The sequence below is a fragment of the Cucurbita pepo genome, chromosome LG10 (genome assembly GCF_002806865.2).
Source record: "Cucurbita pepo subsp. pepo cultivar mu-cu-16 chromosome LG10, ASM280686v2, whole genome shotgun sequence".
Lineage (NCBI taxonomy): Eukaryota > Viridiplantae > Streptophyta > Magnoliopsida > Cucurbitales > Cucurbitaceae > Cucurbita > Cucurbita pepo.
The window spans coordinates 694,790-722,644 of record NC_036647.1 but is presented as its reverse complement, the minus strand read 5'-3'; the positions used below and the strand labels follow the sequence as shown (position 1 = coordinate 722,644).

General features: G+C 35.7%; 5 protein-coding genes across 9 annotated transcripts in view; 3 read left to right on the top strand and 2 right to left on the bottom strand.

Annotated features, from left to right (window-relative positions):
- LOC111803469 (putative uncharacterized protein DDB_G0277255) overlaps nucleotides 1-9,608 on the top strand; it is an 11,610-nt gene extending 2,002 nt beyond the window's left edge. Inside the window, exons 5-11 of one of the 2 annotated variants that reach the window (XM_023687883.1) lie at nucleotides 1,515-2,161; nucleotides 3,167-3,355; nucleotides 5,652-5,733; nucleotides 6,171-6,423; nucleotides 7,230-7,391; nucleotides 8,238-8,687; nucleotides 8,904-9,608. In XM_023687883.1, the coding sequence (XP_023543651.1) occupies nucleotides 1,515-2,161; nucleotides 3,167-3,355; nucleotides 5,652-5,733; nucleotides 6,171-6,423; nucleotides 7,230-7,391; nucleotides 8,238-8,687; nucleotides 8,904-9,191 (2,071 nt within the window). In that variant the 3' untranslated portion in view covers nucleotides 9,192-9,608. Of the gene's footprint in view, nucleotides 1-1,514; nucleotides 2,162-3,166; nucleotides 3,438-3,874; nucleotides 4,128-4,933; nucleotides 5,096-5,651; nucleotides 5,734-6,170; nucleotides 6,424-7,229; nucleotides 7,392-8,237; nucleotides 8,688-8,903 lie in introns of both variants that reach the window. The other variant, XM_023687882.1, reaches the window with a different exon arrangement.
- Nucleotides 9,609-10,033: 425 nt separating this feature from the next.
- Nucleotides 10,034-14,177, bottom strand: LOC111803108 (coatomer subunit zeta-2-like). Its single transcript, XM_023687382.1, has 6 exons — nucleotides 14,011-14,177; nucleotides 12,530-12,689; nucleotides 11,811-11,958; nucleotides 11,614-11,691; nucleotides 10,516-10,600; nucleotides 10,034-10,408 (listed from the first exon to the last, which is right to left on the bottom strand). Exons 1-6 carry the CDS (start codon nucleotides 14,011-14,013, stop codon nucleotides 10,349-10,351), a joined length of 534 nt encoding a protein of 177 aa, XP_023543150.1. The 5' UTR covers nucleotides 14,014-14,177; the 3' UTR covers nucleotides 10,034-10,348.
- A 1,018-nt stretch (nucleotides 14,178-15,195) lies between these two features.
- LOC111803220 (putative pterin-4-alpha-carbinolamine dehydratase) lies at nucleotides 15,196-17,320 on the bottom strand. 3 transcript variants are annotated; one of them, XM_023687530.1, is made up of 7 exons: nucleotides 17,176-17,320; nucleotides 17,068-17,114; nucleotides 16,645-16,742; nucleotides 16,410-16,495; nucleotides 16,204-16,327; nucleotides 16,009-16,077; nucleotides 15,196-15,486 (listed from the first exon to the last, which is right to left on the bottom strand). In XM_023687530.1, the coding sequence occupies exons 1-7, from the start codon at nucleotides 17,227-17,229 to the stop codon at nucleotides 15,380-15,382; spliced, it is 585 nt and encodes a 194-aa protein (XP_023543298.1). In that variant the 5' UTR covers nucleotides 17,230-17,320; the 3' UTR covers nucleotides 15,196-15,379. The 3 variants fall into 3 exon arrangements, with proteins under 3 accessions (XP_023543298.1, XP_023543300.1, XP_023543299.1); XM_023687532.1 differs by lacking the exon at nucleotides 16,645-16,742 and having other exon boundaries at nucleotides 17,176-17,225; XM_023687531.1 differs by lacking the exon at nucleotides 17,176-17,320 and having other exon boundaries at nucleotides 16,645-16,773.
- A 550-nt stretch (nucleotides 17,321-17,870) lies between these two features.
- LOC111803117 (DNA-binding protein DDB_G0278111-like) lies at nucleotides 17,871-21,504 on the top strand. Of its 2 annotated transcripts, none has more exons than XM_023687395.1 (7): nucleotides 17,871-18,029; nucleotides 18,867-18,932; nucleotides 19,016-19,065; nucleotides 19,165-19,229; nucleotides 20,782-20,873; nucleotides 20,984-21,055; nucleotides 21,141-21,504. In XM_023687395.1, the coding sequence occupies exons 1-7, from the start codon at nucleotides 18,027-18,029 to the stop codon at nucleotides 21,177-21,179; spliced, it is 387 nt and encodes a 128-aa protein (XP_023543163.1). In that variant the 5' UTR covers nucleotides 17,871-18,026; the 3' UTR covers nucleotides 21,180-21,504. The 2 variants fall into 2 exon arrangements, with proteins under 2 accessions (XP_023543163.1, XP_023543162.1); XM_023687394.1 differs by lacking the exon at nucleotides 17,871-18,029 and adding an exon at nucleotides 18,469-18,504.
- A 1,649-nt stretch (nucleotides 21,505-23,153) lies between these two features.
- Nucleotides 23,154-27,080, top strand: LOC111804145 (two-pore potassium channel 3-like). Its single transcript, XM_023688850.1, has 2 exons — nucleotides 23,154-24,789; nucleotides 26,620-27,080. Exons 1-2 carry the CDS (start codon nucleotides 23,657-23,659, stop codon nucleotides 26,765-26,767), a joined length of 1,281 nt encoding a protein of 426 aa, XP_023544618.1. The 5' UTR covers nucleotides 23,154-23,656; the 3' UTR covers nucleotides 26,768-27,080.
- The last annotated feature ends 775 nt before the right edge of the window (nucleotides 27,081-27,855 follow it).

Here is a 27,855-nt window from a genome sequence, read left to right as displayed (position 1 = left end):
TTTTTTTTTTTTTTTTTTTTTTTTTTTTTTTTTTTTTTTTTTTTTTTTTTTTTACATTGTGGTATGCTTCATCTAGGTTATTGGTAGCAAATGAAGTATGAAATTTGTCTTGAAATAGTTGGAAAGCATTTCCTGTCCTTTATATGACTAAATATAGACATCAAAGCTGTATCATTCATTAAAGGGTAAGAATTGTGGTGTTTTAGGCTGAATACTCTTTTACTTAAGTATTTTAAGTTTCTGGTTTTTGGATTGTTTATATGATCTTGAAAAATATTTGTTACATTGCTAACTTGTCTCCATCAATTGTCTTAAGGTTTAGATAATTTTGTTGATCTGGTTTCTTTAATACGGAGTTTTTTTTTTTTTTTTTTTAAATGCCCCTGCTAAAAAGGTAAGGAGCACAAACATTGACACACGACATGGGCATGACAACATGTCAATTTCCAAGAAAAGGACTAGACACATTGGGACACGTTAATTTTTTTAAAAAAAAAATATGCGTGTGAGGGTAAAAGAATAATTGTAAACAAAAATATAAAAACAGAAGAAAAAGGAAGTCTTTCCCTTCACGAAGATTTGGAATAAAAAAAGGGGATAAAACAGAAAGATGGAGAAGTTGCCGTGGTTTTGCGAAGCTGGTCACCGTCGGGAGTTGATTCATGAGGTCGGTCGCTGGTCGTCTTGGGTCTTGGAGAGCAATGAAGGATGAAGTGGGGTGTGAGGACTGACGAATCGTTGGGAGTCGATTAACTAAACATTAAGAGTTTTAAAAAATGGAGTGGGCCATAAATGGGCTGTGGTTCTTGGTTCATTAATTCCAGCAACTTTATGTGTCCCAATGTGTCCAAAACATGCTCTGGCGTGTTAGAAAATGAAAAATATGACATGCTAAAATGTGTGTCAGATACATGTCGGCAGCATGTTGGTGTCTAACACTCACGGCCACTTTGGAAGTGTAGGTGCTTTATAGGCTAAAATGAATGCATGGAGCATGTTTTGAACATGTTAAAGCATCTTTTGGAGATGTTTATATCATGAGTTAGGCTTGTGTAACTTGGGATTACATAGTTGAGCTTTTCATGGGTAAGTTAGGCAAGCTACGACATATTATTATAATGTCTAAATATACTCAAATTATATAATTCCCGGCTTGTTAAACCTATCTTTTAAGCCAAGTTTCTAGAAAAATGAAAATGTATTGGTTTTGTATTAAAGTGAGGAAAAAACCTATCTTCTTTTATTTTTAGTCTACTTTTTGGTATAAATGTGGAAATCATTGTATGATGGTTAGCACGGGAATTTTTTTCTTACTTAAGAAAATGAAACATGATTTGACAATTTACTTCCAAAGATGAGAGTTCTATGTATCTGTGCTTCTCGTTGATGCTAAAACTATTCTGGATCTATTGACCTGTGTTAAAACTTGTATGTATTGTTGGAATATATTTTGTATTAAAGAATATTTTTGATGAACTGAAACTAGTCTTATATGCTCTTAATCACTATTGCAGCAACAATGTGGTCACAGAAAATAAATTATCAGGATTAGGTGCAGGAGATGGAGCAATCTCATCCTCACAGTCCTCTTTTGGCTACCAATCTGCTTGGTTGGGTGCTCAGGGCCAAGTATCGATGGCTGACATTGTTAAGATGGGCAAGCCTCAGGGCAAGAGTTCCTCCGTGCAAAACGCTTCCCTTCAAGGTGCAAGTTCTCACAACAGTGTTCCATTTCAGTCTACACTACCACTCCAGAATTTTCATTCGGCACAACATCAGGCTTCCTCAGTTTCAGAAGCTCACTCTGGACCAGGTATTACAAGTCAGCAGGTATCTCTTAATGATGAATGGCCCACAATTGAGCCTCCTCAAGCTGTTGGTATCTCTAGTACCGTAGAGTCACCTGCAGTCCTGGAGTTGCATTCAAATCCAGCTAACTTATCACAGGATAGTGATAGTCAGCATAAACATCAAGACAAGGTTCAGGTAGTTGAAAGTGGTTCCGTCGACAATATTGAAGCAAACCATGCTGCGCATGCATCTATATTGGGTAGAAGTACTCCAGAGGATAACTCTGGCGGTACCTCTGTATCAGATAGTAACTTATATGACGACATGAGCTCCTATTTGCCTCACAGGCATGTTATTGAACATAATGAAGGTTGTTATTTTGCTACTGGCTCATTGTATTTTTTGTTTTACCGTCAAATTAGCTTAATTTAAATCAGTTTTGAAGTTTATGAACTATATGGTGATGTTTTAGTGATATTCTTTGATTTTCTTCTTTGAAATGATTAAAAATCAAATCTAAGCAGATGTTACAGTGGGTGGTTTTATTTATTGAAACTTGCTTTCCCTTCATTTTAAAACTGTTCTTAATTTTAAATTCCATTTCTTGTGGAAGAAGCGTGTCAAGTTCCATCTTCTGGTTAAGAAGTGGTTTCTTATATATATATATGGTTCTACCTGTATAGTTTTTCAAGGTTCACTTTGGTGTCTCTCCCTTCCCTAAATGTGGTGGTAAAAGATGTGAAATTGGTTTGAAGGTCTCATTTAAGGTTGATGTCTTTCTTCCGTTCTTAACAGAAAAAAGTTAAAAGAAATTGATTGCTATTTTCTTTTTGGTCTTCATGAGCTATTATGCAATAGATCCGATGTTACCTTGATTGAGGTGTAGCAATCTGTATGATTAAAGCTTCTCGAAAGTTTGGTTTGCTGTACACTGGAAGGTTCCTTGAGTTCTGTCATAATTAATGTTTTATTAATCTAGCAGGCAAAAGTTTGTTTGTCTTTATGTTGGAAATTTCAGTGATTTGAAGAAATTCATTGCTTATGGAATAGGATCATAGAGTACTTGAATGAAGTGTTCTTGATTTAGGAAAATAAATTTGACATCTGACTACATAATATCTGCCCTTGAAACTCTTATAGAATAAAACTTGGAGATATTGTGTGGAATTAAAGCCTTTGTGTGCTTTGATTAATTTATGATAGTTTTGTTCTTTTGGATTTAGTAACTTACTCTTCAGTTTGATTTTTGATGTCAAAGGTTCTCTAGTTCTTCCATCAGTACTTCTCATTCTTGTGTTTTATCTTTCCGAATAATGAAAGCCAGAGAAGCTTACAAATGATGCCAACTTATATTTTCTATAAATACTTTTTCCAGCTGAAGATGGTGCTTCGTCAATGTCTGCTAATTTTCAGCAGTTAAGCTTACAGAAGGAAGATGAGAGCTCACCACCTGAAGAGGATAATCCTTCTGTAGTAATTCCACATCACCTCCAGCTTCACACCCCAGATTGCTTTCATTTGAGCTTTGGAAGTTTTGGAACTGGGACTAATGCTGCCTTTTCTGGTTCTGGGGTGTTTCCAAATAGGCCTCCAAATAGTAACGTAGAGGAGTCTTCTGTCTCTTCAGTTGGTCACTCTGAGGCTAGGTATTGTCTTCACAGAGGCTATTATTTCTTCTTGTCAAAAAACATTAACACAGGAGATGGGATATGTCAATAACGTGATATAAATTTTGTGACATGTCATTTTCTGAAAAAAGAAAAAGAAAAAAAGAAAACTTGGATCATGTATTCAACATATACATGTTTTATATATATATATAATATATATATATTTTAATGAATTTCACGTGGAGAATTTGTGTTAGTATGTGATATTTTGATATGAAAAACAATGTAAGATTATTTCAAGTGTTGAAGAAACTTTTTACGTGGTTCTAGTGCATTATGCTTTATATCAAAATATTTGGAAAACATACAAACCAATTTAACATTTTTTTAAAGGATGTATCTGCTTAAATTAAATTGTTATTGTCTCATATCTTATTTTACTGGCAATAATTTCATTAGCTTATATTTTGCAGAAATTCTGAGTATTTTGAGGATGATGGTACTAACTCGGATGGCAACCTAATCCACAGAACTAATGCTAGTGGTGGATATTATGAACCTCCTACTACGCAAGCAGAGGTGAAGCAGGAAAGCTCTGAAAATGCTCAGGCTAATCTATATGCATTTCCATCCTCTTCTCCTGCATTTAGTTATGAGAGCAACCAACCATCAGAAATTCCATTTATACAAAGTAGTTCAGAAATGCAGAACCTCGAGAGAGCAATGGTAATGTCAAACATTCTATTTTCTTTGGATATGCACTAAGTTGTTCGGATTTGGGGAGTTCTTTTTTTCATGGGTGAAATTTTGTTTTAAGAACTTTAGTGGCTTGTGTGGAAATATGAGCAGAACAGTTTTGTGTTTTCTTTTTGGAACTGTTTTTAAGAAAGTTTGTATGCACATATAGATAACCCGCTCTCATCGTAAAACATGAAAGAAACAGGTTTTTAAGAAGGGATAGCAGAGGACTTCTTATCAGTGAAGTGTTTAAGGCTTTGTTTTTTGTGTACCTTGAATTCAGGTGTTGGTAAAATGGAGAATTTGGTTGTGTATTGATTAGTTGATAAGTTTCATGTTTTTTAGCTTTTTAGATATTGTTACTGAAATAGAAATGGTGGCACAGAAGTACTTTTTCTAATAGTTTTTTGGTCACTCAGAACATCTACCTTTGGCTATGGGATGATTGAACCTTAATACAATAGTTGTCATGGGATGAAATCAGTATATTTTGTCAATTTCGATACAATATCAGTTACTGGACTGCACACCATCACCAATCATTGCTTTTCTCTGTTAATACTTATGGTGGTTTGTACGTTGTAATAACCTATGAGTTTTGGTGACTGTACAATTCTGACCGAGAAATATCTACATTTCTTTCAATTGTATTGAAATATAGTCTTATTAGGGGCACTGATCGTGCATTTACTGCCTCTTTGCTTTTATTTCAATCTTTGTTCATATGCCTCAAGTGTTCTTGGTAGGATGGCTTCTCATCCTTCGTTATTATTTCCCTCCCCCTCATTTTGCAGCTAGCATACACAAATACTTTGTCCAACAATATGTTGTTGGCTTCCACATCTCAGACAGTAAGGGAGGATCCTCCATATTCACCTTTTCCCGACACACAATCAGTGCCAAAATACAGCAATGTTGCTTCTTCCATCACTGGCCCCTCCATGTCCATGTCGGAGGTTTGTTCTTTTTTAATCTATTCATTCGCTCAGTTTATTATATTGTTGAGAGATCAAATATCAGTCGCATGACCAGTTTATTATGTTATTGAGAGACCGACTCCATCTGATACAAATACATATTGCTTCTGTTTGTGAAAATACTGATTAAGAATGAAATATAATCTTGAATTGATTACTACTTCGTTCTCATTAAATAATATTGATGATACATTTATGTGATTCTTGAAGTTGATTACACTTTGTCACCACTTATGTTTAAGATTTTCTACCCAATTGCTTGCTTGGTAGCCTGATTATTCTTAGTATTCAAGCAACTGTTGGAGTTAGAAACCCAAGTTGAAAGTGCATGACTATGCGGCTCTCTTATAGAAGTGTGTTGCTTCATACCATATGTGGCAATTCATGATACCCAAACCACCTAGGATCAGTCATGATGGCATAAAGGCCTTTGGAGACCCAATTTAGTGAAAAAAAGATACGTCGACTCCTAGACTGCTTTGATCCATTTCTAACCCATCTTCTCTTCGNACTGGGACTAATGCTGCCTTTTCTGGTTCTGGGGTGTTTCCAAATAGGCCTCCAAATAGTAACGTAGAGGAGTCTTCTGTCTCTTCAGTTGGTCACTCTGAGGCTAGGTATTGTCTTCACAGAGGCTATTATTTCTTCTTGTCAAAAAACATTAACACAGGAGATGGGATATGTCAATAACGTGATATAAATTTTGTGACATGTCATTTTCTGAAAAAAGAAAAAGAAAAAAAGAAAACTTGGATCATGTATTCAACATATACATGTTTTATATATATATATAATATATATATATTTTAATGAATTTCACGTGGAGAATTTGTGTTAGTATGTGATATTTTGATATGAAAAACAATGTAAGATTATTTCAAGTGTTGAAGAAACTTTTTACGTGGTTCTAGTGCATTATGCTTTATATCAAAATATTTGGAAAACATACAAACCAATTTAACATTTTTTTAAAGGATGTATCTGCTTAAATTAAATTGTTATTGTCTCATATCTTATTTTACTGGCAATAATTTCATTAGCTTATATTTTGCAGAAATTCTGAGTATTTTGAGGATGATGGTACTAACTCGGATGGCAACCTAATCCACAGAACTAATGCTAGTGGTGGATATTATGAACCTCCTACTACGCAAGCAGAGGTGAAGCAGGAAAGCTCTGAAAATGCTCAGGCTAATCTATATGCATTTCCATCCTCTTCTCCTGCATTTAGTTATGAGAGCAACCAACCATCAGAAATTCCATTTATACAAAGTAGTTCAGAAATGCAGAACCTCGAGAGAGCAATGGTAATGTCAAACATTCTATTTTCTTTGGATATGCACTAAGTTGTTCGGATTTGGGGAGTTCTTTTTTTCATGGGTGAAATTTTGTTTTAAGAACTTTAGTGGCTTGTGTGGAAATATGAGCAGAACAGTTTTGTGTTTTCTTTTTGGAACTGTTTTTAAGAAAGTTTGTATGCACATATAGATAACCCGCTCTCATCGTAAAACATGAAAGAAACAGGTTTTTAAGAAGGGATAGCAGAGGACTTCTTATCAGTGAAGTGTTTAAGGCTTTGTTTTTTGTGTACCTTGAATTCAGGTGTTGGTAAAATGGAGAATTTGGTTGTGTATTGATTAGTTGATAAGTTTCATGTTTTTTAGCTTTTTAGATATTGTTACTGAAATAGAAATGGTGGCACAGAAGTACTTTTTCTAATAGTTTTTTGGTCACTCAGAACATCTACCTTTGGCTATGGGATGATTGAACCTTAATACAATAGTTGTCATGGGATGAAATCAGTATATTTTGTCAATTTCGATACAATATCAGTTACTGGACTGCACACCATCACCAATCATTGCTTTTCTCTGTTAATACTTATGGTGGTTTGTACGTTGTAATAACCTATGAGTTTTGGTGACTGTACAATTCTGACCGAGAAATATCTACATTTCTTTCAATTGTATTGAAATATAGTCTTATTAGGGGCACTGATCGTGCATTTACTGCCTCTTTGCTTTTATTTCAATCTTTGTTCATATGCCTCAAGTGTTCTTGGTAGGATGGCTTCTCATCCTTCGTTATTATTTCCCTCCCCCTCATTTTGCAGCTAGCATACACAAATACTTTGTCCAACAATATGTTGTTGGCTTCCACATCTCAGACAGTAAGGGAGGATCCTCCATATTCACCTTTTCCCGACACACAATCAGTGCCAAAATACAGCAATGTTGCTTCTTCCATCACTGGCCCCTCCATGTCCATGTCGGAGGTTTGTTCTTTTTTAATCTATTCATTCGCTCAGTTTATTATATTGTTGAGAGATCAAATATCAGTCGCATGACCAGTTTATTATGTTATTGAGAGACCGACTCCATCTGATACAAATACATATTGCTTCTGTTTGTGAAAATACTGATTAAGAATGAAATATAATCTTGAATTGATTACTACTTCGTTCTCATTAAATAATATTGATGATACATTTATGTGATTCTTGAAGTTGATTACACTTTGTCACCACTTATGTTTAAGATTTTCTACCCAATTGCTTGCTTGGTAGCCTGATTATTCTTAGTATTCAAGCAACTGTTGGAGTTAGAAACCCAAGTTGAAAGTGCATGACTATGCGGCTCTCTTATAGAAGTGTGTTGCTTCATACCATATGTGGCAATTCATGATACCCAAACCACCTAGGATCAGTCATGATGGCATAAAGGCCTTTGGAGACCCAATTTAGTGAAAAAAAGATACGTCGACTCCTAGACTGCTTTGATCCATTTCTAACCCATCTTCTCTTCGCCCACTAATAATTCCTTGTACTAGTAATGCTTTGAAAACTAATGACCTGCTATTGAACTTTGAATGCTCTCATTTTAGTATCGAACATTGCTATAGCCATTGACCTTTTCAGAGGATTTGATCTTGACCTTCTGTAATTAAATGATTAAATAGTCTTGGCACTGTTTCGTCTTGGATTATGATGTTACCACCTTATGTTTATTTAAGAGCGATAGTGTGGAGACTATGATTTTTTAAATACCGGGAGGGAAGAAATTCAATAATGCCATCGATCAGATTCATAACTCTCTTATTATCTATTCTGTTAAAATTTCAGGTGCTAAGAACAAATAGCATTACTACTTCTCAGCCCACTCCACAGTCTAATGTTGTAGCAGGACCAGCCCTTCCACAACACCTTGCTGTTCATCCTTATTCTCAGCCCACCCTTCCTCTGGGTCCTTTTGCCAATATGATTAGCTACCCTTTCTTGCCACAGAGCTATACATATATGCCATCTGGTTTCCAACAGGCATTTGCAGGTAACAGTACGTACCATCAAGCGTTGGCAGCGGCACTTCCACAGTACAAAAATAGCATTTCTGTTAGCAGTTTGCCTCAGTCTGCGGCAATTGCTTCTGGTTACGGATTTGGAAGTTCAACTAGCATTCCTGGAGGAAATTTCCCGCTGAATCCTCCCACAGCACCAGCTGGATCATCCATTGGCTATGAAGATGCTATAAGTTCACAGTACAAAGAGAGTAATCATTTACTATCCCTCCAGCAGGTAACTTTTTGGTTCTCGTTTGTGGGTTCTAGAAGAAACTGATAATGATAACACAGTTAAATAATAAAAATGGCATGAGGGTAGAATCTTGGACACTTGATTCTCTGAGGCTGTGAAATGAACATTTTTCTTTTTATTCCGTGTGAAAGGTTCCTAGATGATGCCAAATACTATATTACAGAACTGTTGGTTTAATTTTTGGACAATCTATGGCAGAATGAAAACCCGGCGATGTGGATTCATGGGCCTGGTTCCCGAACAATGTCTGCTGTTCCCGCTAGTGCATATTACAGCCTCCAAGGGCAGAATCAACAATCTAGTGGATTCCGACAAGCTCAACAGCCTTCACAACAATTTGGGGCTCTGGGATACCCGAACTTCTACCATTCCCAGGCGGGTATGTCACTTGATGGCCAACAGCAAACTCTCAGGGACGCATCTCTGGGAGGGTCTCAAGGTCAACAGCCCAAACAGTCACAACAGATATGGCAAAACAGCTACTGATAGGGGCTGAGTGTGTGTCATAGTAGTGGCCAATCAAAGGGTGCCCATATGATCTGGCATTAATTTATTAATGAAATGTTGTTAATTGGTCTGAAGAGATCGACTGGTCACTGCTCTGTGCCACGAGGTTGTATTCTACACATATCATTGTCTGGTTATGTTTAACGAGGTCTGCTAATTTGGATTAGTGAACAACACTCTTTACAGTCCCTTTCTCTCTTGTAGTAATGGGTATGAAAAAGCATCGTTTTTCCGCAGTTTTCACTTAGTTTCACATTAATATAAAGGTTTTACAATGGGTTTAGTGTTGGCAAGGCTTAGTTGGCAAGTACAGTTTTATCTTTGTATTGAATTCTTAGAACTCCGTTTGTAGTGTGTTTATCATCTGGTCTTTGGAGTGAAATGGTTTGCCATGCATACTTTATTCTCTTTTATCAAGTGTAAGCTTAAAATATCCGAGTACTTTGTGGGTATAAATTACTCGTGTTTACTGTTTCAGGGTCTTCCATAAAGTTACCTAAGGTACAGATAAATTTTCATCCATGATCTGCGTATTGTAAAATCATTTTTGTCAGTCAAAATCATTCTTTCTGAAGGATGTTTTTAATCATCTAAAATAAATTTTATTTGCTTTTACCCTTTTCTTTACATTTTTCATATAATTAAATAAATTGTGGACTGATTATGCTTGAATACAAGCATGTTTCAGTGATTTTGAACAGGACAAACATGACCTAAACCATTTCAAAATCATTCACAAACATGCTTTGAGACACATCTTTTTGATCAAGAAATGAGAAGTTTGAATCTTCCATCTCCACTCTTAAAAAAATTTCTAAAAGTGATCGGGGTAATATATGCTCATATTTAAATCAATTAGTAGATAATATGCAACTAATATCCAACATGATCTGATAAAAAACAATGCAATAAGCACTGCTTATGGGAAAAAGGTAAAATGAAAAAGTTCCTTGTTCAACTAGAAGCAGGAACTTCCATTGGGTCAATTGCGAGAGATTGTCCATGGAAAAAAAAAAATTGCAACTCCAAGGAGATATGAATTCACTTTATGTGTCGTATAGGAACAGTAGCCGGACCGAAGGATGCTGCCATAAAGATACTTTCTCCATGCTCCTTCCCATTAGCATGTGTATACATCATGTAAGAAGAGATCTCGTCAGATGTTCACGTGCAGTGGCCAGTGCTTGACTTATTGTCTGTGGATAAGGTGAGTTAGTCTATATCCATCTATCTTAGCATATGCATTCTCAACGTTCATATTTTGGTTTGAGAATAACCCACACCGGAAAGAGGGTAATAATACCTGCTCAGACAAAGGAGCTGAAGAATCTATACTTTGAGTTGCAACCTTCCCAGCAATGACATTTCCATCGGTCTCAAGAACAATACTGCATAATAAATATAAAGCATATAAACTAGCTTGTAAAACTACCAGGTCCTGACTAACTGAATAACTTTAGATTTGCAACAAAAAAAGAACAATAATTTATGCAGTTCGCATTGAATTGCACTTCGATCATCTAAATCTGAATCTAGTGATATTGCCCTTGGATGAAATAAGGCATCAAACACATGTAGTTGCACACTGTAAATTTTGAAAGCATAGGCATATCTTATGTCCCTCTCTCTAGTGGAAATCTACATATCTACATATACTGTTTTTCCTACCAAGTATCTGCATGATAATGCATGAAGCTATCCTGCAGCACTTAATCCAACATTAGCTAGCTCATGTACTGGACATACATTGTAATAGTAATTCTTCCAAAGTTCAGAGGGAACCAAGCCAGTAATGTCAGAAATCATTATGATATTTGCAAACACTGAAATATTTGAACAGAACTAAAACTAATGAGAAGGTCCTTGCTAACAGAAATTTGGCTTCCCTATCATCGCAGGATTGGATGTAGTTCTTACTTCGGTGAATTCAGACCCTGTTCAAGGAGCTAAGGACAAGAGATAACATACTAAAAACAATTGTTTGAACAGCTAGACTAACATGTTGGAAAAACCTGGAAATTTAAAATTGATTACAGCTGTGGCTAAATTATTTTAGTGCTATAATACTGTTTGAACTCATTGCTATATATGTATCATACTCGTGAAGGAAGGTTTTTCAATTCATTACTAGTTTATACCATACTCATGGAGGGGGGTTGTGCCTCACGACGAAGTACTAGGACTTCCCTCCATGTTCCATAACACAGCCATGAATTATGATGATATCGCACCCAAATAAACAACCTTTGATGTATAATTGAAATAATCAAATTTTAGATAAAATCAACATCAACAACCTTTTCACAGTACAATTGTGACAAATATGCTTAATAGCCCAAGAAAACTAAGCAAACAATAGGCTCAATAAACTTTCAAAGCATGAAATAAGCTTAAACCATACCCGCCATCAACAATTTCATCAAGGCACAATAAAATAAGATCCAAGTTTTCAAGTGCTTCCTTCTTTTCCACGTGGCCCCTGAAGTAGAAGCAAAACACACATTAACTAAAACAGTAACTTGCAGTGAAATACGGTAATTATACAACAAAGTTGATAACCATTAAATAGTAACAAATGTTGGGACTTAGAGCTAAGACCTAAGAAGAAGGCCAACAGCATCGAAGAATCCCTGAAGAGCTGTTGCCAAGATAAGCTCATTTTCATATTCTCCACCAGTGACAAAAAAATGTAGGTCTTGCACAAATTTGTAAACAATAATATTGTTTTCAAACATCGCAATCTCCGCTACAGATAAAGAATAGATACAAGTTAACAGGATATATAAGTATAGGCCATTTTAAGAACTGCATGGTACATACTTTTTATTGTCTTTGTTAACTGTATTAATGTTACCTTGATTAAGCTGAGAAGGTAATGAAAAAGACAACCAAAAACACCAATAAAAAAGTGGCATCTCTAACTAGAGTATTTCAATTCTTTGTTAACTGTATTAATGTTACCTTGATTAAGCTGAGAAGGTAATGAAAAAGACAACCAAAAACACCAATAAAAAAGTGGCATCTCTAACTAGAGTATTTCAATTCTTTGTTAACTGTATTAATGTTACCTTGATTAAGCTGAGAAGGTAATGAAAAAGACAACCAAAAACACCAATAAAAAAGTGGCATCTCTAACTAGAGTATTTCAATTCTTTGTTAACTGTATTAATGTTACCTTGATTAAGCTGAGAAGGTAATGAAAAAGACAACCAAAAACACCAATAAAAAAGTGGCATCTCTAACTAGAGTATTTCAATTAAAATAGTGACACCTATCTATAAAACAGAGAAGCCAAAGAGCCACAAACAACGGATTACCTTCAGTTCGAGCATTACTCTTTTGAGTTTTGCTAAATACAGCTTTCTCAAAAGATTCCTTTGCACTATTTGTTGGCCACTCATCGGAGTAATACTTGACAGCCACACGTTTCCCCTCAGAATCCAACAGGAGAATATTTTTTATTGAAGGACAGGACTCCTACATCAAAAGCCACATACGGAATAAAGGATCATCACATGAATGTCCAAAGTATTTGTAGTGATACTACAGATACGCATATCAGCATCATAATGGTTTCCTGTAGCAGTTGCCTAGACATCCATCGGATGATATCAATGAGGAAACATGCAATTATTATGGCTTTGTAATAAGTGGCCCGGGCTGCTCCAGCAACAGTGAGATACCACTCTAAAATAAGAATTCAAATCGTGCATCAAGATCCACAACCCAAGCCAAGGAACGAAATCAGATTATCAAATGCGATTTATTAAATTTGTGACTCAAAAAATGTACGTCATCCAATCATTCATAATCCTAAATAGAGAGAAAAGGACATTTTCAACTAAACAAGCTACTATTTAGCTCTTGACTAATAAAGGAGAGGTTTCATCACCATTGGACTTCTATGATTTAATTTTATCAAATTGAACTCGAACTTGAACTTAAATAAATAAAGAAATTAACATATTTTTCAAAATAAAAAATAATGAAAAATGTCACCAATAAATTTTCACACAAATTGCCAGACTCAGCAACATGAATACTCAATCCCATTTGGCTGTCCAAAAAACATCACCACTAACTTGTCCATATTTGCTGCTAAAACGGCACCAAAACAACGTAGTAATCCAAAAATTTTCTTTNAGGAAGGTATTGATTCCAGTTTCTCATCATTTGATCAAGTCAAAACATCCAGGTTAGACTTGACACATTATGCAAATCAAAGCTAACAAATAACTTTTCCTTTAATTGATAGCAGAACAACTTTTGCGAGTACATCTAATTGTTATTCAATTTCTCGTATAAAATTTAAAAGTTTACACCCGTAAACTGGGATAGAGACAGACGCTAAGATGTCACTTGAGAGAGAAAAAAAAAAAAAATGGGAATGTTCCTACCAACAGCAACCTGAACAATGGATCATTCCACCTCCAAAACCAAATATAAGCGCCTAGATGAATGTATGTGCATGAACTAGTTTGACGATTCCTATGTTTCACCTGGAAAAGGATCGTTTACAATCCGATCTGAGGCTCTAACTCGTCCAATTATAATATTAATCTCAAAAGTATTCAATACACGTACAATTGCTATGGGATAAAAGGCAAAAGAATAACTTGCGATAACATCAAAATCCAAATCAAGCATTACGGCATTGGAAAAAAAATAATTCGACAGGGTGATAAACAACTTGAAGATCGAAAGATCAAGCTAGCGCAACAGCTGTAGAGAGCACAAGTTCAAAACTACCAATCACTGAAGGGGATCGAATAAGGAAAAGTGAAAGGGGAGAACTTACCATCGTTCGAAGAAGCAAGGGAGCAGGTTGAGGAACCAAATATTTCTGTGTGAACAGCAAACGAGTTGAAGAGAAGCAGAAATGGGTTGAGGTTCGCGTTTACGAGGCGTGCTTTTAAATCCCGAGACCTGTCCACTGGATCTCTGTTGACAAACGCTTCTGGTTGAATTTGGATCTTCATTTTTTGTTCTGTAATTACATAAAAAACCAATTTTAAAAAATATAATCAATTTTAGGTTAAATTATAAATTTCCTCTTCTTTCCACTTTAAAACTCCTATACGTCAATAAACTAATATATTTTTTATTTAATATATTACTCACAAATTTAATTATTTTGATAATTACTTCATCTATGAATTAAATTCATAATCTAACCAAACTTTAAATCTTAACTTTCATCATAATATTATATTATTTGTTGTGTAAATTGATGTGACAATGTATAAAAAAAATACGTCATTTTTTTGTCATTTTAAAATTTAATCGAAACCTACCTTAGAATTAGGACATTTTTTATTAGTAAACTTGGGATAATGTTTTAGTCTATCATTTTTAAATATTTTCAGTTTCAATTTAATCTCAAAATATTTTTAATGTTAGTTTTTTGCAAAATATAAAATTTTGGTCGTTCTTATAGAACATAATACTAAGAGTAAAAATAAGATGGAACATAAACAAATTTGTTGAACATTCAAATTTTATTCTCATAGAAAAATAATAACTTCTGTGTTTCTTTTATAGGGAAAGTCGGCCGATTCTGTAACCGTATGCACTCAGACCCGACAAGATAATGGCCGCGCACGAAACCACTTAGCGTGGAAAAAATGCGAACCGACCCTAAAATACCTTCTCCGTTATCTTATCTATATTAAGATACTAACCCTTTAAGATACTAACCCTACCCAAATAACAAGAAGATGTAAATTCTTGACCATTCATTTAGAGCAGAGCTTCAAAGCAGTTCTGCATTTGGTTGGCCGTCCAAGAAAGGCCATTGACAAGGCAAACAGCTTTTTTATATCAGAAAAGTCCTAGCATTGTACGGACAAATCCAATATCACTGTTAGCGGCCGAGATTTTCACAAAAGTAAAACAAAATCAGAGATCCACCAATCATCTCAATCTAACTACAAAACAACAAATCGCCTACAGAGTTGAAGCTCGCAGTACCACACCGATAAAATATTTAAGAAAAAACACACAATTCTTCATTAAACCACAAAGATAATAAGTATCTTCCAAACTGCAAAACTGAACTGAATCAACGCGTTAAAGTAAGAAGCGACGACCTTCGGGTCTGGACTTAGAACAACATGCATGAAAATGAACAAGAACATTGGCCGAATGTTGGTATGTTTTGGTCCTGTTCAACAGTCATGTTGACTGCTAATAGCAGCTTTCCGGCCCAATAGGTTATGAACATCAAGCTTATTGATCTTGGAAGCCAGTATGAAGTCATTTTCAGTCAGTCCACCTGCCCAAAAGCTAATTACGTCAACGCCAATAGCACACAGTTCTAAGTAAGAATATACTTCAACAACTCGGAGGTAAACAAGCCAGGAAACTAGTTTGCTTATGGAAGGAACCAATCCAGAAACAAGCTAGATGAAGAAACCATCGAATGGAGAACGAAAAAAATGTTGATTCTCAGCCCGATTCTAAGATACGAACTGAAGGCTTTTACCCTATTGTTCATTGAAGACTGGCACTAAAAGCTTACATTACTACAGGGAAATTAAAACATTTTTGCTATGTGAAAAATTATTTAAACTTCATTATTATACCATGTTGTTCCAATTGAGGAGTTTTCCCTCCTCCTTTTGCCATTCACAATATGAGAAAAATGTTTCAATATACAGGAACTAGTGATAAAATTTAAGAAAGATGGTCTCTTCACGTTAAAAAACAGGCCATTAAAATTATGAGTGAAACAATTATGTCTATGTTTAATGTTTAGGGGAATTTTATTTATTGCTACATAAACAATAAATCGTACCTACTGCATGTGTCCATATCTCAATTGTTACATTGTTCCATCCAACTAGATGAAGATCAGGGTGATGGCCTGCATTGAATTATAGAACTCAGGTTTATAGTTCACTAAAATTCATATTGCAACGAAATGAATTGTGGCGATTCATGAAAACAGAAACAAGTGCATCATATATTTCGTATATGGAAAGCAAGATACCCTCTGCTTCTGCAACTTCAGCTATAAGTTTAAACAAGTCCATTCCTTTAAGAAAACTCTTCACCTTCAGTGATCGGTTCAACTTCAGCTTACCATCTTCATTAATAAGGTTCCACTCAGCCAGCTATACGAAAATCATAAAATGAAATAAATGAAATGAAATGCATAAGATGATAGTTTTAACAAACAGAGATAATATCGCATACCTCTCGAATCAAATGTTTTGCTGCATCCTCAGTCATTGGACGTAAATCCTTCGAGTTGCAAGGAACACATTTTTTGGTGGACAAATCTGGCACATACAAAATGGTCAATTATGTCACATAAGCAACGATGTATAGGCAAAAAAAGCAGCGTGTTTTAGACATGGGACTGCGAGGAGGCCACCATAAGAAGAGATCCAATGGGTTCCCCTGACAGTGGAAGATATGCTACACGCACCTTCGCCGGTACAAAGCATTCTAAATCCAGAAAGTGGTTTCCTAGTTGATGATAAGCCCATATGCTCCCAACATATCCCAGTAATTCGAGAAATTGAACTGTACATACACAAATTACCTCTGTCTGAATCTAAAACGAAACACATACAGATGAAACTTTAATATTGTATTGCTATTCATACAAACATTACAGCAAGTATCCGTTCATTACTGCAGATCACAGAGAAGACAAGTTTCACGCAAAAATTTCGACTCAAGCAATCAAATGAGCGAGTCAGTCATATATACAAACACCTAGCATGCAATAAATTTTGACACAAAAATTACGATTCACAAAGAGTCGTTCCCTCTGGACTTGGAGATCATCAACATGCCATGAAATGATAAAACAAGAGACGCGTTTGAATTGCGAGAAACAAATTACCGTCCATGAGGCCGACGGATGGTATGAAACAGCGACGGAAATGGGACCTGCAAATTCTGAAATTAGTACGAAATCAGCAGTGGACGGATTAGAAGATTGTGATACGACCTTGGTTTTGAAAATCAAGCGCAGCGGAGAGTGAGAAAACACAAACAGGGTCATTGCGATTTGCAGATCAAAGTGTATCCGAAGTTCCCTCGCACCGCTCCGAACTTCCGACTCAACACGTGCACGGAGGACCCACAAAAGTTGGAATTCATAGCCACGCCCATAATTTATTTATGTATTTATTATTAGCTTAAAATACCATTTTTTTAAATTCTATTTCATTTTCAATCAATTTTTAATAAATCTTAGCAGTAGTTAATATTTTCCAAAACTAGATAAATAATAAGATTTATAAATGAGATATAAGAATATACTCAATTTATAAAATAACATATTTTATAAATTTATAATTGAAAGGCTGGTATGACTATATTTTTTAATTATAATAACTCGAAAAAAAATTATATGATAAATATATATCAATTAGTTGAATATAATTTTAATAACGTCTAAATAACATCTAATTATTAATTAAAACTTCAGACATATTCTACGAGGTGTTTTAATCTTTAAAAAAATATATATTATTTTAAAAATTTTATGAATATTTTTTAAACAAATTATATTTTTATTTTTGAAAAATGAAAGAGTATTTATTGAAATAAAATATAAAATTTTGGTAAATTAAATATCAATATTTGGATAATTTAATGGAAACAAGATGCCAAAAAAAGTGGAACAATATTTGGAATTTGAGGCACGACCTGGAGGTCCGATACGCGCTACAGGGAAAAGGTGGGTCGCGCCACATAAACGCAACCGAGGAAATCTGTAGCCTCGTTTTCGCTCTGCAGCTTATACGAAATTATTGAACTTCAGTTCTACTGACTGCTACCACGATCCTCGAAGCAATGGTAATTTCGCCAATATCACCTTCATGTTGTCGATTCATTTTTAGTGTGTGGAAACCCTGCAGTTTGCGATGTAATCGAATGTTGCTTCAACTTGATTTTACCCTATTTATGCTAATATTTGCTTTTCATTGCTTTGAACCCCGCTTGACCAAATGTGGGTCTCTCCGTTTTGCTTCAGCAATATTTCTTCTGTTCCTAATCGGGGATTGGCTTTTATCTAAGTTGTTTACTTGCTTTTTCCCCCTGCTCGTACAAGAATTCTTCAAGATTAGGATTAGATTAGAAACTGTTAGTCCATTTTCAGGTGAAATATATGAATATATCTATAGACCAGCTCATGCGTACGCTACGCATATAGTAGTTAGTGGTTTTTGGATTTGAAAAAAATTGATTTGATACATTTATGTTCACGCTGCAGTTTGTGCCAAATGAAGCGACATAGGATGTTTTGTTCATGTCTCATTACTGCGTAAGGGTGAGAAGGGTTATATATGTCATGTATGTATGTCAACTTTACTTGTTGGATGTCAAGAATGGTCATTTAAAGGGAGAAAAATCTCTATTTTAGTTAGTTTCTTCCCCCATCATTTTTATTTTGAACAATCAAAAGGTTATTGATTACAATAGAGGACCATTAAAAATCTGTTGCTACAACCTTACCAAGTGATTTCAATCTTATAACTTATAAGTTCGATTGCTTAGCTGCTTATATTATCTAAGTAGCAAGTGCCCATGACTTTCAATTATATTTGGCATCCGATAAACTCTTATCTTTTCTTTTCGTGCCATTTTCTTATCTAAGTTGAGTTTTAAATTGAATAATTGACCCTCATATAGGATGATCCTGAACTAGAAGCCATCAGGCAGAGAAGAATGCAGGAACTCATGGCCCAGCGTGGCGGGGTAAGCTGTAATTTTTTTGTTTACATACGTAGTAACTGCTTACTTGATCGTGGACATCTTTGCTGACTTCTAATGATGATTAGGGAAGCCAAAATAATCCTGAACAACAGAAGGCCCAGGAAGAAGCTAAGAGGTTCTCACTTTTATTTTCATTAGTTTTTAGTTGTTACTTTCATTATTCAAGTCCTGCTTTATTGTGCATATGAATGATAACAATTACTTTCACTTTCAGTGAAGCAGAGGAACGCAGACAAATGATGCTCAGTCAGATTCTGTCAATGCAAGCTAGAGAAAGACGTAAGTATATTCTTCAACTTTGGAGTAAGCTAGTTTCTTATATCTATGTGATCTTTGACTGTCTCCATATGGATTTTTTCCTAGCTATTTTTGTTTGAAACTCTGGACCTAACTCACATCCTAAGTTAATCATGAAATTAATGTAAGTTTACATTTGCGATGCTATTAATGTGTGGTTGAATATTGAATTTATATGGTAACCTATGTGTCGATTTGGAATTTTGAAGCTGCTTCAAGTTCAATCATTTACTGGACTTGAAAGTAAGGGTAGGGTACAACAACTTTGCGGGCTGCTGTTAGTGGGAATTGTGGAAATGAGGTCAGGATTGATATTTCAATACATTTGCAGCTTTCATTTTGTCTGCAAGTGCGAAAGAGTTCTGTTATTTCCCTTCATTTTTAACACGACAGTTGAGATTTGCTGTCATCTTGTCCTCTTGCAGGATTTGGAGGCACAGTCTTAGCCTTTCGTGCTCTCCTTCATGAATACAATTATTGTTTCTGGATTTGACCGTGATTGGAATTCTGTTTACTGCACAAGTACACAAGATGTATCAATATGATAACAATGTTGGCATCAATATGATAACAAGGTTCCAGGAAACCCACCCATGTACTCATTCTTACGCCAATAAAGTTAGAAATGCCGGCAAATCATTTTTCTAACCTTTTGCTTGAGTTGCGTCTGTTAGTTATTTAGGAGAAAGAGAAACTTTTGTTGGCCATGGATTTTAGGAGTGCAAAAGTTTTCTTGTCTCATGCTACCAAGGCCATCGTATTAAGCACTATGACTGGAGAGAACACCCTTTTTTTTCTTTTGAATGAGAAGCGGTGTATGGATTGGGTTGAAGCTTTTAACATAGCTAAGTTTTTTGTTAGTTCAATTTAGATCTACATTGGTATGGAGACTCGGAGAATGGGAGGAAGTGGGTTTTAACCTACACATATAATGCAAAAACTGTTTCTCACAAAAGCACTCTCAAAAGGTCAAGAGAGTGACGAAAACTATCCCTCGCCCTTAGAATAAGGCTCACACTTTGTATTACTCAACCTTAGCGTGCTTGTAGATAGTTTCCTTCTATTGACAAATTGTACTTTTCCTCATCCATCAACCCCACATTGACTCCCCCTCCCTGAAAGAAAGAGAGAAAAAAGATTCTCTGAATTGGATTTAAATCTCATTGGTTCAGTTTAAGGATGAATTTCATTGCATTCTTTCAATTCTCGGACATTCTTCATTATAGACCATCCTCTTGATTAGAATTTTTATGCTGGTCGTAGATAACCTTGTCATTTTTCTAAGTGGTTACTGATCCTCTCTTTTAAATCACCATTCACGATTCTCAATTCTTTTGTATATTATTGTTGCTTAGTTGAAGTTGAATACCTGTCAAGTGTACGTTTTGCAGCTTTGCTTGTGAGTAGATTTGTGGTTTTTTGGGTTGGGTATTTGTGGTTTTTTGCTCGTTTTTCCCTATTCATACTTTGGAAAACTAGGTTATTGGCAGTTTTGCCCTATTCATACTCATTTTTCCCCTGTGCTTTTATGCAGTTGCTCGAATTGCATTGGTTAAACCTGAGAAGGCGAGAGGTGTCGAAGATGTTATACTGAGAGCTGCACAGATGGGCCAAATTGTAGAGAAGGTTCAGTAATATATCATTTTAGTTTCTCTGACAAAATTGTTGCACCTACATTTAATTGAGAATATGGCAACACCAGTGTGTCAATGAAGCAACGGGCCATTTTTTTTCAGGTTTCTGAAGAGAGGCTTATTACATTGCTAGAACAGATTAACAACCAGACCACAAAACAGACGAAAGTTACTGTGAGTTTTCATTGCTTACTTCCGCCTGCTGAATTTTGGTATGTTCATGTCCTGATGGTATTTGTATATTCTCATTATTCTTCAGATACAAAGGCGTCGGAGCGTTCTTGATGATGACGATTAGAAAGTGAGATGGGTTGCACACCTTATATGATATATGATTATACCCGCAGTCTTGGTTGTATGTTTATTGCTTGTGCGGTACAATATCTTCCTTTTTATCTATTTACTTTATCATGATCCCCCTCATATTCTCACCTCAGAATTCAAGAGCTCCTCGCCACTAGCTGGTATTACACCATTGTTAAGGTCAAATTCGCTAAACTATTAATCTGTATGACAGAGTATCAACCTTGAATTATTATTTTTCTTTCTTATTTGTGATTGCTCAGAGAGTGATCCATTGAATATATAGCTCTTGATAAAGGGGTGATTTGGATTGTTGTTTATGAGTTGAAGTACATTTAGTAACCATGTAACAACCCTAATTTCTAAAGGGAACTAGAGTCATTACGAGTTGGTATTAGAACCAGGTTTCAATCCTCGGACTTTTGGGTTATAGACCTACCATGCTTCCGCTGAGCCTCAAAAGAGGTGGACACTGAATGATGTGCCAGCGAAGACGTCGGGCCCCAAACGGGGTGGATTGTGAGATCTCACATTTATTGGAGAGAATAACGAGTGCCAGTAAGAATGTTGGGTCCCAAAGGGGGTAGATTGTGAGATCTCACATTGGTTGGAAAGGAGAACGAATCATTTTTTATAAGAATGTGAAAATTTCTGCGTTTTAAAACCTTGAGAATAAGTCTATATGGAAAAGTCCAGAGATGACAATATACCAGTGGTGACTTGAGGACTTGGACGGTTACAAACCATCTACCGTTTCTGAAACTAACAAGTACAAATCCTTATAACCAGAAAACTTGTAACATATGGTTAGTACTTTAAGGTTGGGCCCAGAGAGCATTTTCCCTTGTCTCTTTGTACAGAGTTTCTGTTCCTATCCATTAGCTTTTGATTTGTTATGTGATGTGTTTATACTGATAATACCAAGTCACATCAATCCATTTATGACTTTGATGTGGAAACTTTTGATTGAAAGCATGGATTTGGATCTCTGTAGATAAAAAGATAAGATGTTTGAAAGGGTTACTCAAAAAATTCCTCACAAAACAAGAATATTCCTGCCTTCCATGTCAACCTTCAGTATTCCTATCCTTTTTGCAATAAATATGAATGTAATTATTGCATATTACAATTATGTGCTTATTTTATAATGTTGTATTTATTTATTTATTTATTTTGATAGAAAAAATAATAATCTTTTCATTGATTGAGAATACAATCTTCAGAAGGAAGAGAAACTCCATCAATTATGGTGTTTTTCTAACCATAAATAATTGTCCTTGTTTATTTATTCATGGATTCATCGTATCTTTTCTTCTTTAATTTTTTTAAAAAAATCAAAATGGGATTTAATATTATGCTGACATCAATATTTTGCATCTTATTTCTGTCCACTATTCAATTTTATTCTATTTGAAACTCATACGTTATTCAATAAATTTTATTCTAGACAGAGACATTGATAAATATTTATTTTACTTTATTAAGGAGGGCCTCTATAATAAAAATTAATGAATTATACAATAGAATCAGAAAGTAAGATAATTTGGAAACTGCATACAGAATATATATATATATACACACTTTTTAGATTAATTTTTTTTATTTATTTACCAAACACTTTATTTTATTTGATAGCTTAAAACATACTTTTTAATATGTGAATATTTATTATCTTCATAAAGTATCATGTGAAGTGTAACAAATTAGATTTCTTAAAATTTTGGCAAGAAATTATAAAAAGTTCTAGTTATCCACATTTAATTCTTTTAAAATTCTCAAATTTATTCCATAGAAATGATTTAATATTTTATCTAATAGATTAATTAACTTTTTTTAAAAAAAAAATTAATTGGTTAACAAGATAGGAAGATGTAAGTTTAAGACCAACATTTATAATTTTAACTTAATAAAAATAAAAAATAAAAATTATTCTAAAAAAAATGTCTGGAATATATATGTGGTTCCGGAGCTTCTGGCTGACAGTTTATGAAGCTATTTCTGAAATGTTGGATAGGTACAAAAAAGAAGGAAGAACAGCAAAGGAGAAGGGAAAAGAAATTCGATTCCAGTTGGGTTGGGTGATCAGCTGTGGATGATCAATGCTCAAGCTCGAGTGAATTGGGTTTCTTTTTCTTCATCGGATCGTGCCTCATTAATCGCTTCTTCGTTAATCCTTCGTCTTCCTCCGTCGTCGCAGTGCGTATGCTGCTACGGCGCTGTGTAATGTAATTATGCCACTGGGTTTCCCCCGTTCTTCACCCTTTTGGAGGCATTCAGTTTCTGGGTCCCAACAGTTTACTCCCATTTGAGCTTTCGCTCTATCTATCCCACGTTTTCTTTGTGACTTGAAATTCATTCACCAAAATCGTTTCCTGGGTTTTCATTTTGACGCGTTCTTCTTCTTGTCCTACGATTGGACCCAACGCTGCTGGTTGCACTGTGGCCTCAGAGGTTAACCAGCATCATATCTGAATGGAGAAAGAGCCTCTTCTTCCGTATATGAGCCCAAGGGGGAAGCCGCTTCCTCCACCTCCTCAATTATTATGTCCACTCCCTGAAAACGATGAAATTACTCTCCCTATGACACCCACGGAGTTCAAAGACCGCCTGATCTTCGGTCCTTCATCGTCTCCGCAAGACACTTCTCCCATATTCGACGCCTTGACGCTCTCCCTTTCCTCCTCAAGACCCTCTGCTTCATCTTCTCTTCAGGACCCATCTACACCTTTGGCCCCAAAATCCCAATCGCCGTCTCAACAGGCATGGCTTGTGGATTCCAATTACTCATGGCACAAAAGCAACCTCCACCGCTCCAAAACCGCACCTGCGATGGCCGTCATCAACGATGTGAACCATTCGCAAGAGCCCAAACCACAATTTGGTAAGCAATCTATTATCCGCCAAGCTGTTGTTCTTCTAATTCTTTACTTATCATTGGGCGTGCTTATCTATTGGATTAATCGTGATAAGTTTTCGGCTCACGAGACTCACCCTGTGGTCGATGCATTGTACTTTTGCATAGTAACTATGTGCACTATTGGGTATGGAGATATCACGCCCAATAGTGCTGCGACGAAGCTGTTCTCCGTATTGTTTGTGTTGGTGGGATTCGGATTTATTGATATATTACTCTCTGGAATGGTCAGTTATGTGCTTGATTTGCAGGAGAGTTATTTGTTAAGGAATGTAAAGAGAGGGGTGCAGCGTGAATCTGGGAAATCCTATATTATTGATGTGAAGAAGGGAAGAATGAGGATTAGAATGAAAGTGGCTCTGGCCTTGGGCGTTGTGATTCTTTGTATAGGACTTGGCATGGGTGTTATGCATTTTGTTGAAAATCTGGGATGGTTGGATTCATTTTATCTTTCAGTTATGTCTGTCACAACAGTTGGATATGGTGATCAGGCATTCAAGTCGATGACTGGTCGTATTTTTGCTTCGATTTGGTTGCTTGTATCGACCCTTGCTGTCGCTCGGGCGTTTCTTTATTTGGCAGAGGCAAGGGTAGATAAGCGGCATAGGATGATGGCAAAGTGGATACTTGGTCAGGATATGACTGTCTCTGAGTTTCTTGCTGCTGATACTGACAACAATGGCTGTGTGAGGTATGTTTTAACATTATTCTTTCAAACTAAGTTTAGAGAAGTAGCTTAGAAAATTGGTCTGGATGTTACTGATTCTGCTTGCTGAGATGTCTTACTTGTCTTGTTTCATGAACACGCTTGAGCATTTTTTTGCATAACTTGTATGAAATTGCCTACCCACTTTGCTGTGTTTGAAGAGCCATAGGGGTTAACAGCCCAAACTCACTACCAAACTCACTACCCCTAGCAGAAATTGTCCTCTTTGGACTTTCCTTTCAAGGGCTCCTCAAGGTTTTAAAACGCGTTTGTTGGGGAGAGGTTTCCACACCCCTTTAAGGAATGTTTCGTTCCCCTCTCCAACCGACGTGGGATCTCACAACTCACCCCTCCTTGGGGGCCCAAGATCCTCGCTTGTACACCGTCTAGTGTTTGCCTCTGATACCATTTGTAACAGCTCAAGCCCACTGCTAGCAGATACTGTCTTCTTTGGGCTTTCCCTTCAAGGGCATTCCCTCAAGGTTTTAATACGCGTCTATTAGAGAGGTGTTTTCACACCCCTATAAGAAATGCTTCGTTCCCCTCTCCAACCAATGTGAGATTCCACAATTTCCTATAAGGAATGTTTCGTTCCCCTCTCCAACCAATGTGAGATTCCACAATTTAATACGTGATTTAACTGTTTGGTAGGTAGGTTCAAAAGTCCACGGTTGAATGAATTCTGTGAGTGTAGTTTGTTAGCCTGTAAAGGTTCTGGCTTCTGAATACCAAATAGTTCTTCATTTGATACAAGTTGAAAAAAGACATCTGAGAAATCTCTCTCCCATGGGTCTCTTCTGGCAGGTCTCTCACTTCTTTTCTTTAACACGAAATGCCTCCTCTTTGAAATAATGAAAAAAGAATAAAAGTTCAAGGGAATTGATAGGTCATGTGCTATGAGAATTGGGTGCATGTGCTATGAGAATAGAGAAGAAACTTGGACAAAAAGAAACGAAGTGACTTAGACAAATCTTTTTTATCGATAACCTCAGACCAATCAATCGAATATTGATTAATACGTAATCGAGCGAACACTACTTGAAAATGAAAATGGCTCTTCTGCTCAGAAATGAAATGTTCCTGGAAATTCTTGCTCCCATTGGACCATTTGTATCTATGTGTTCTGTTATGAGGGTGGGTCATTAGTTAGCTATCGATGCAAGCAGGGCCGAATAAGAATATCGTTAAAAACTTGAATACGCTAGCTTGAGTCGGGTTCTTATTTTTGGCATTAAGTACTGGATTTGGTATCTCGAGAGATGGGAATTCTGGAATTCTTTGCTGACAATGAACCTATTTTCTTATCAACACTAAAAGAGTTCTTCTTCATCCTGATTCTGTACACGTTTCCATTGACGAATTCGTATGCTGTGCACTCCTGCTAAACTTGTTGGAATCTTATTTCATGTCTTAAGTCAACAAGGCATAAGATCTTTGTCTCAACTTTTTTATATCTTCTGGTTTTACTCTGATTGAAACACGCTGCAACTTAGCTCATCCAAAACTGTCCATGATTCTTGTTTGAACATGTCTTTGTTCAATATGTAATTCAATCTCTATTTAGATTTCTAGTACCAGTTTGAGTTCTTTTGTTGAGAAAATCTATGTTAGGCATTCCTTCCCGTCCTGTACGGTTTGGTCCATGTTCTTCTGTCAACTTAAATATCGCAGCCATGTAGGTTTGGCTGGTACCTCAATTGGCACGTAGCTTATTTGGTACACATATCGATCTTGTGAATCAAGTCGAGTAATATAAAACAGAACAACAAAACTGGGTGAGCTGACATTGGGTATTTGATGTTATCCATGTTGCAGTAGGTCAGAGTATGTGCTATACAAGCTGAAGGAGATGGGTAAGGTATCAGAGAAAGATGTGATGCAGATATCTAATAACTTTGATAGACTAGACACTGGCAACTGTGGGAAGATTACACTGGCCGATCTCTTGGAAAGTCATCACTGATATACAAACACGATACCGACAACGATTCCCTCGGCATTTGGATTCGGAAGGATTCGAGTCGTGGATAGAGAGAAAGAGCTTGAATTTCCTACATCATTTGTTTTGCCCCATTCATGTGATGATTCTGTACAAAGTTTTGATAGCATAGGAACTAGGAAGAATCTTCTATAGAAACTAAAAGATAATCGTTTGAGCTTGTTGAACTCTAATTTGTTTATTGGTTTATATCTTTGTATGTGTCCATTGTTCAACACATGACACAATCACTCGTACCCAGAATTCAGATTAGAATTCGGCATGATCACATTACTTACTCCTTGCTTCTAAGAATGAAGACTATTCCCACATACCAACATGAGTACTTTCAGCATGATTTGTCCTCATTCACATGTATCTTAAGAACTTTTTCAAAAGGTCACCTAATGAGTTATTATGATTGAGTCACCGAAAAAGGAAGATAGTAACTTTCAACTCTTATTTTTTTAGTAGCACACTAAGCATCAATCTCCAACCCCAAACATAACTTAACTAGTTAAAAGCATATGTCATCAACTAAGAGGTCAGAGAATTGAATCCTCCTCTTCTCACTAGTTTGTAGATCCAAACGACCGCTATCAAATTAGTCAAACAAAGGACACTTGAGAAAGAAACAAACTAGCACGATCGAACCATCTCCTTTGGGTCCAATCGTTGAGGCTTCTTTCAAAATAAATCCTTACATTTCAACACAAACCTTCCAAAACCATATGCTAAAAAAAGAAGCCATTCAATCTCAAATGACTTGACTAGCATCCTTCATTCCAAGTCAAGCCTATGTCCCTCACATAACTATATATATATATATATATATATATATATAAAAAGGAGAAAAATAGAAGACCAAGTAAACTCATAATCATAATGGAAGTCTTTTGAAATTGCTTGGCTGATATTTTTGAATGGATTTGGTGAATTATCATGAAAAAGAGGTCATTTTTTGATGCTGCAGTTTAATAATATAAAAGTTCAGTTGATAATAAGTTCCAGAACTATTTGAATTGGTAAATATATATATATATATATATATATATATATATATATATATATAT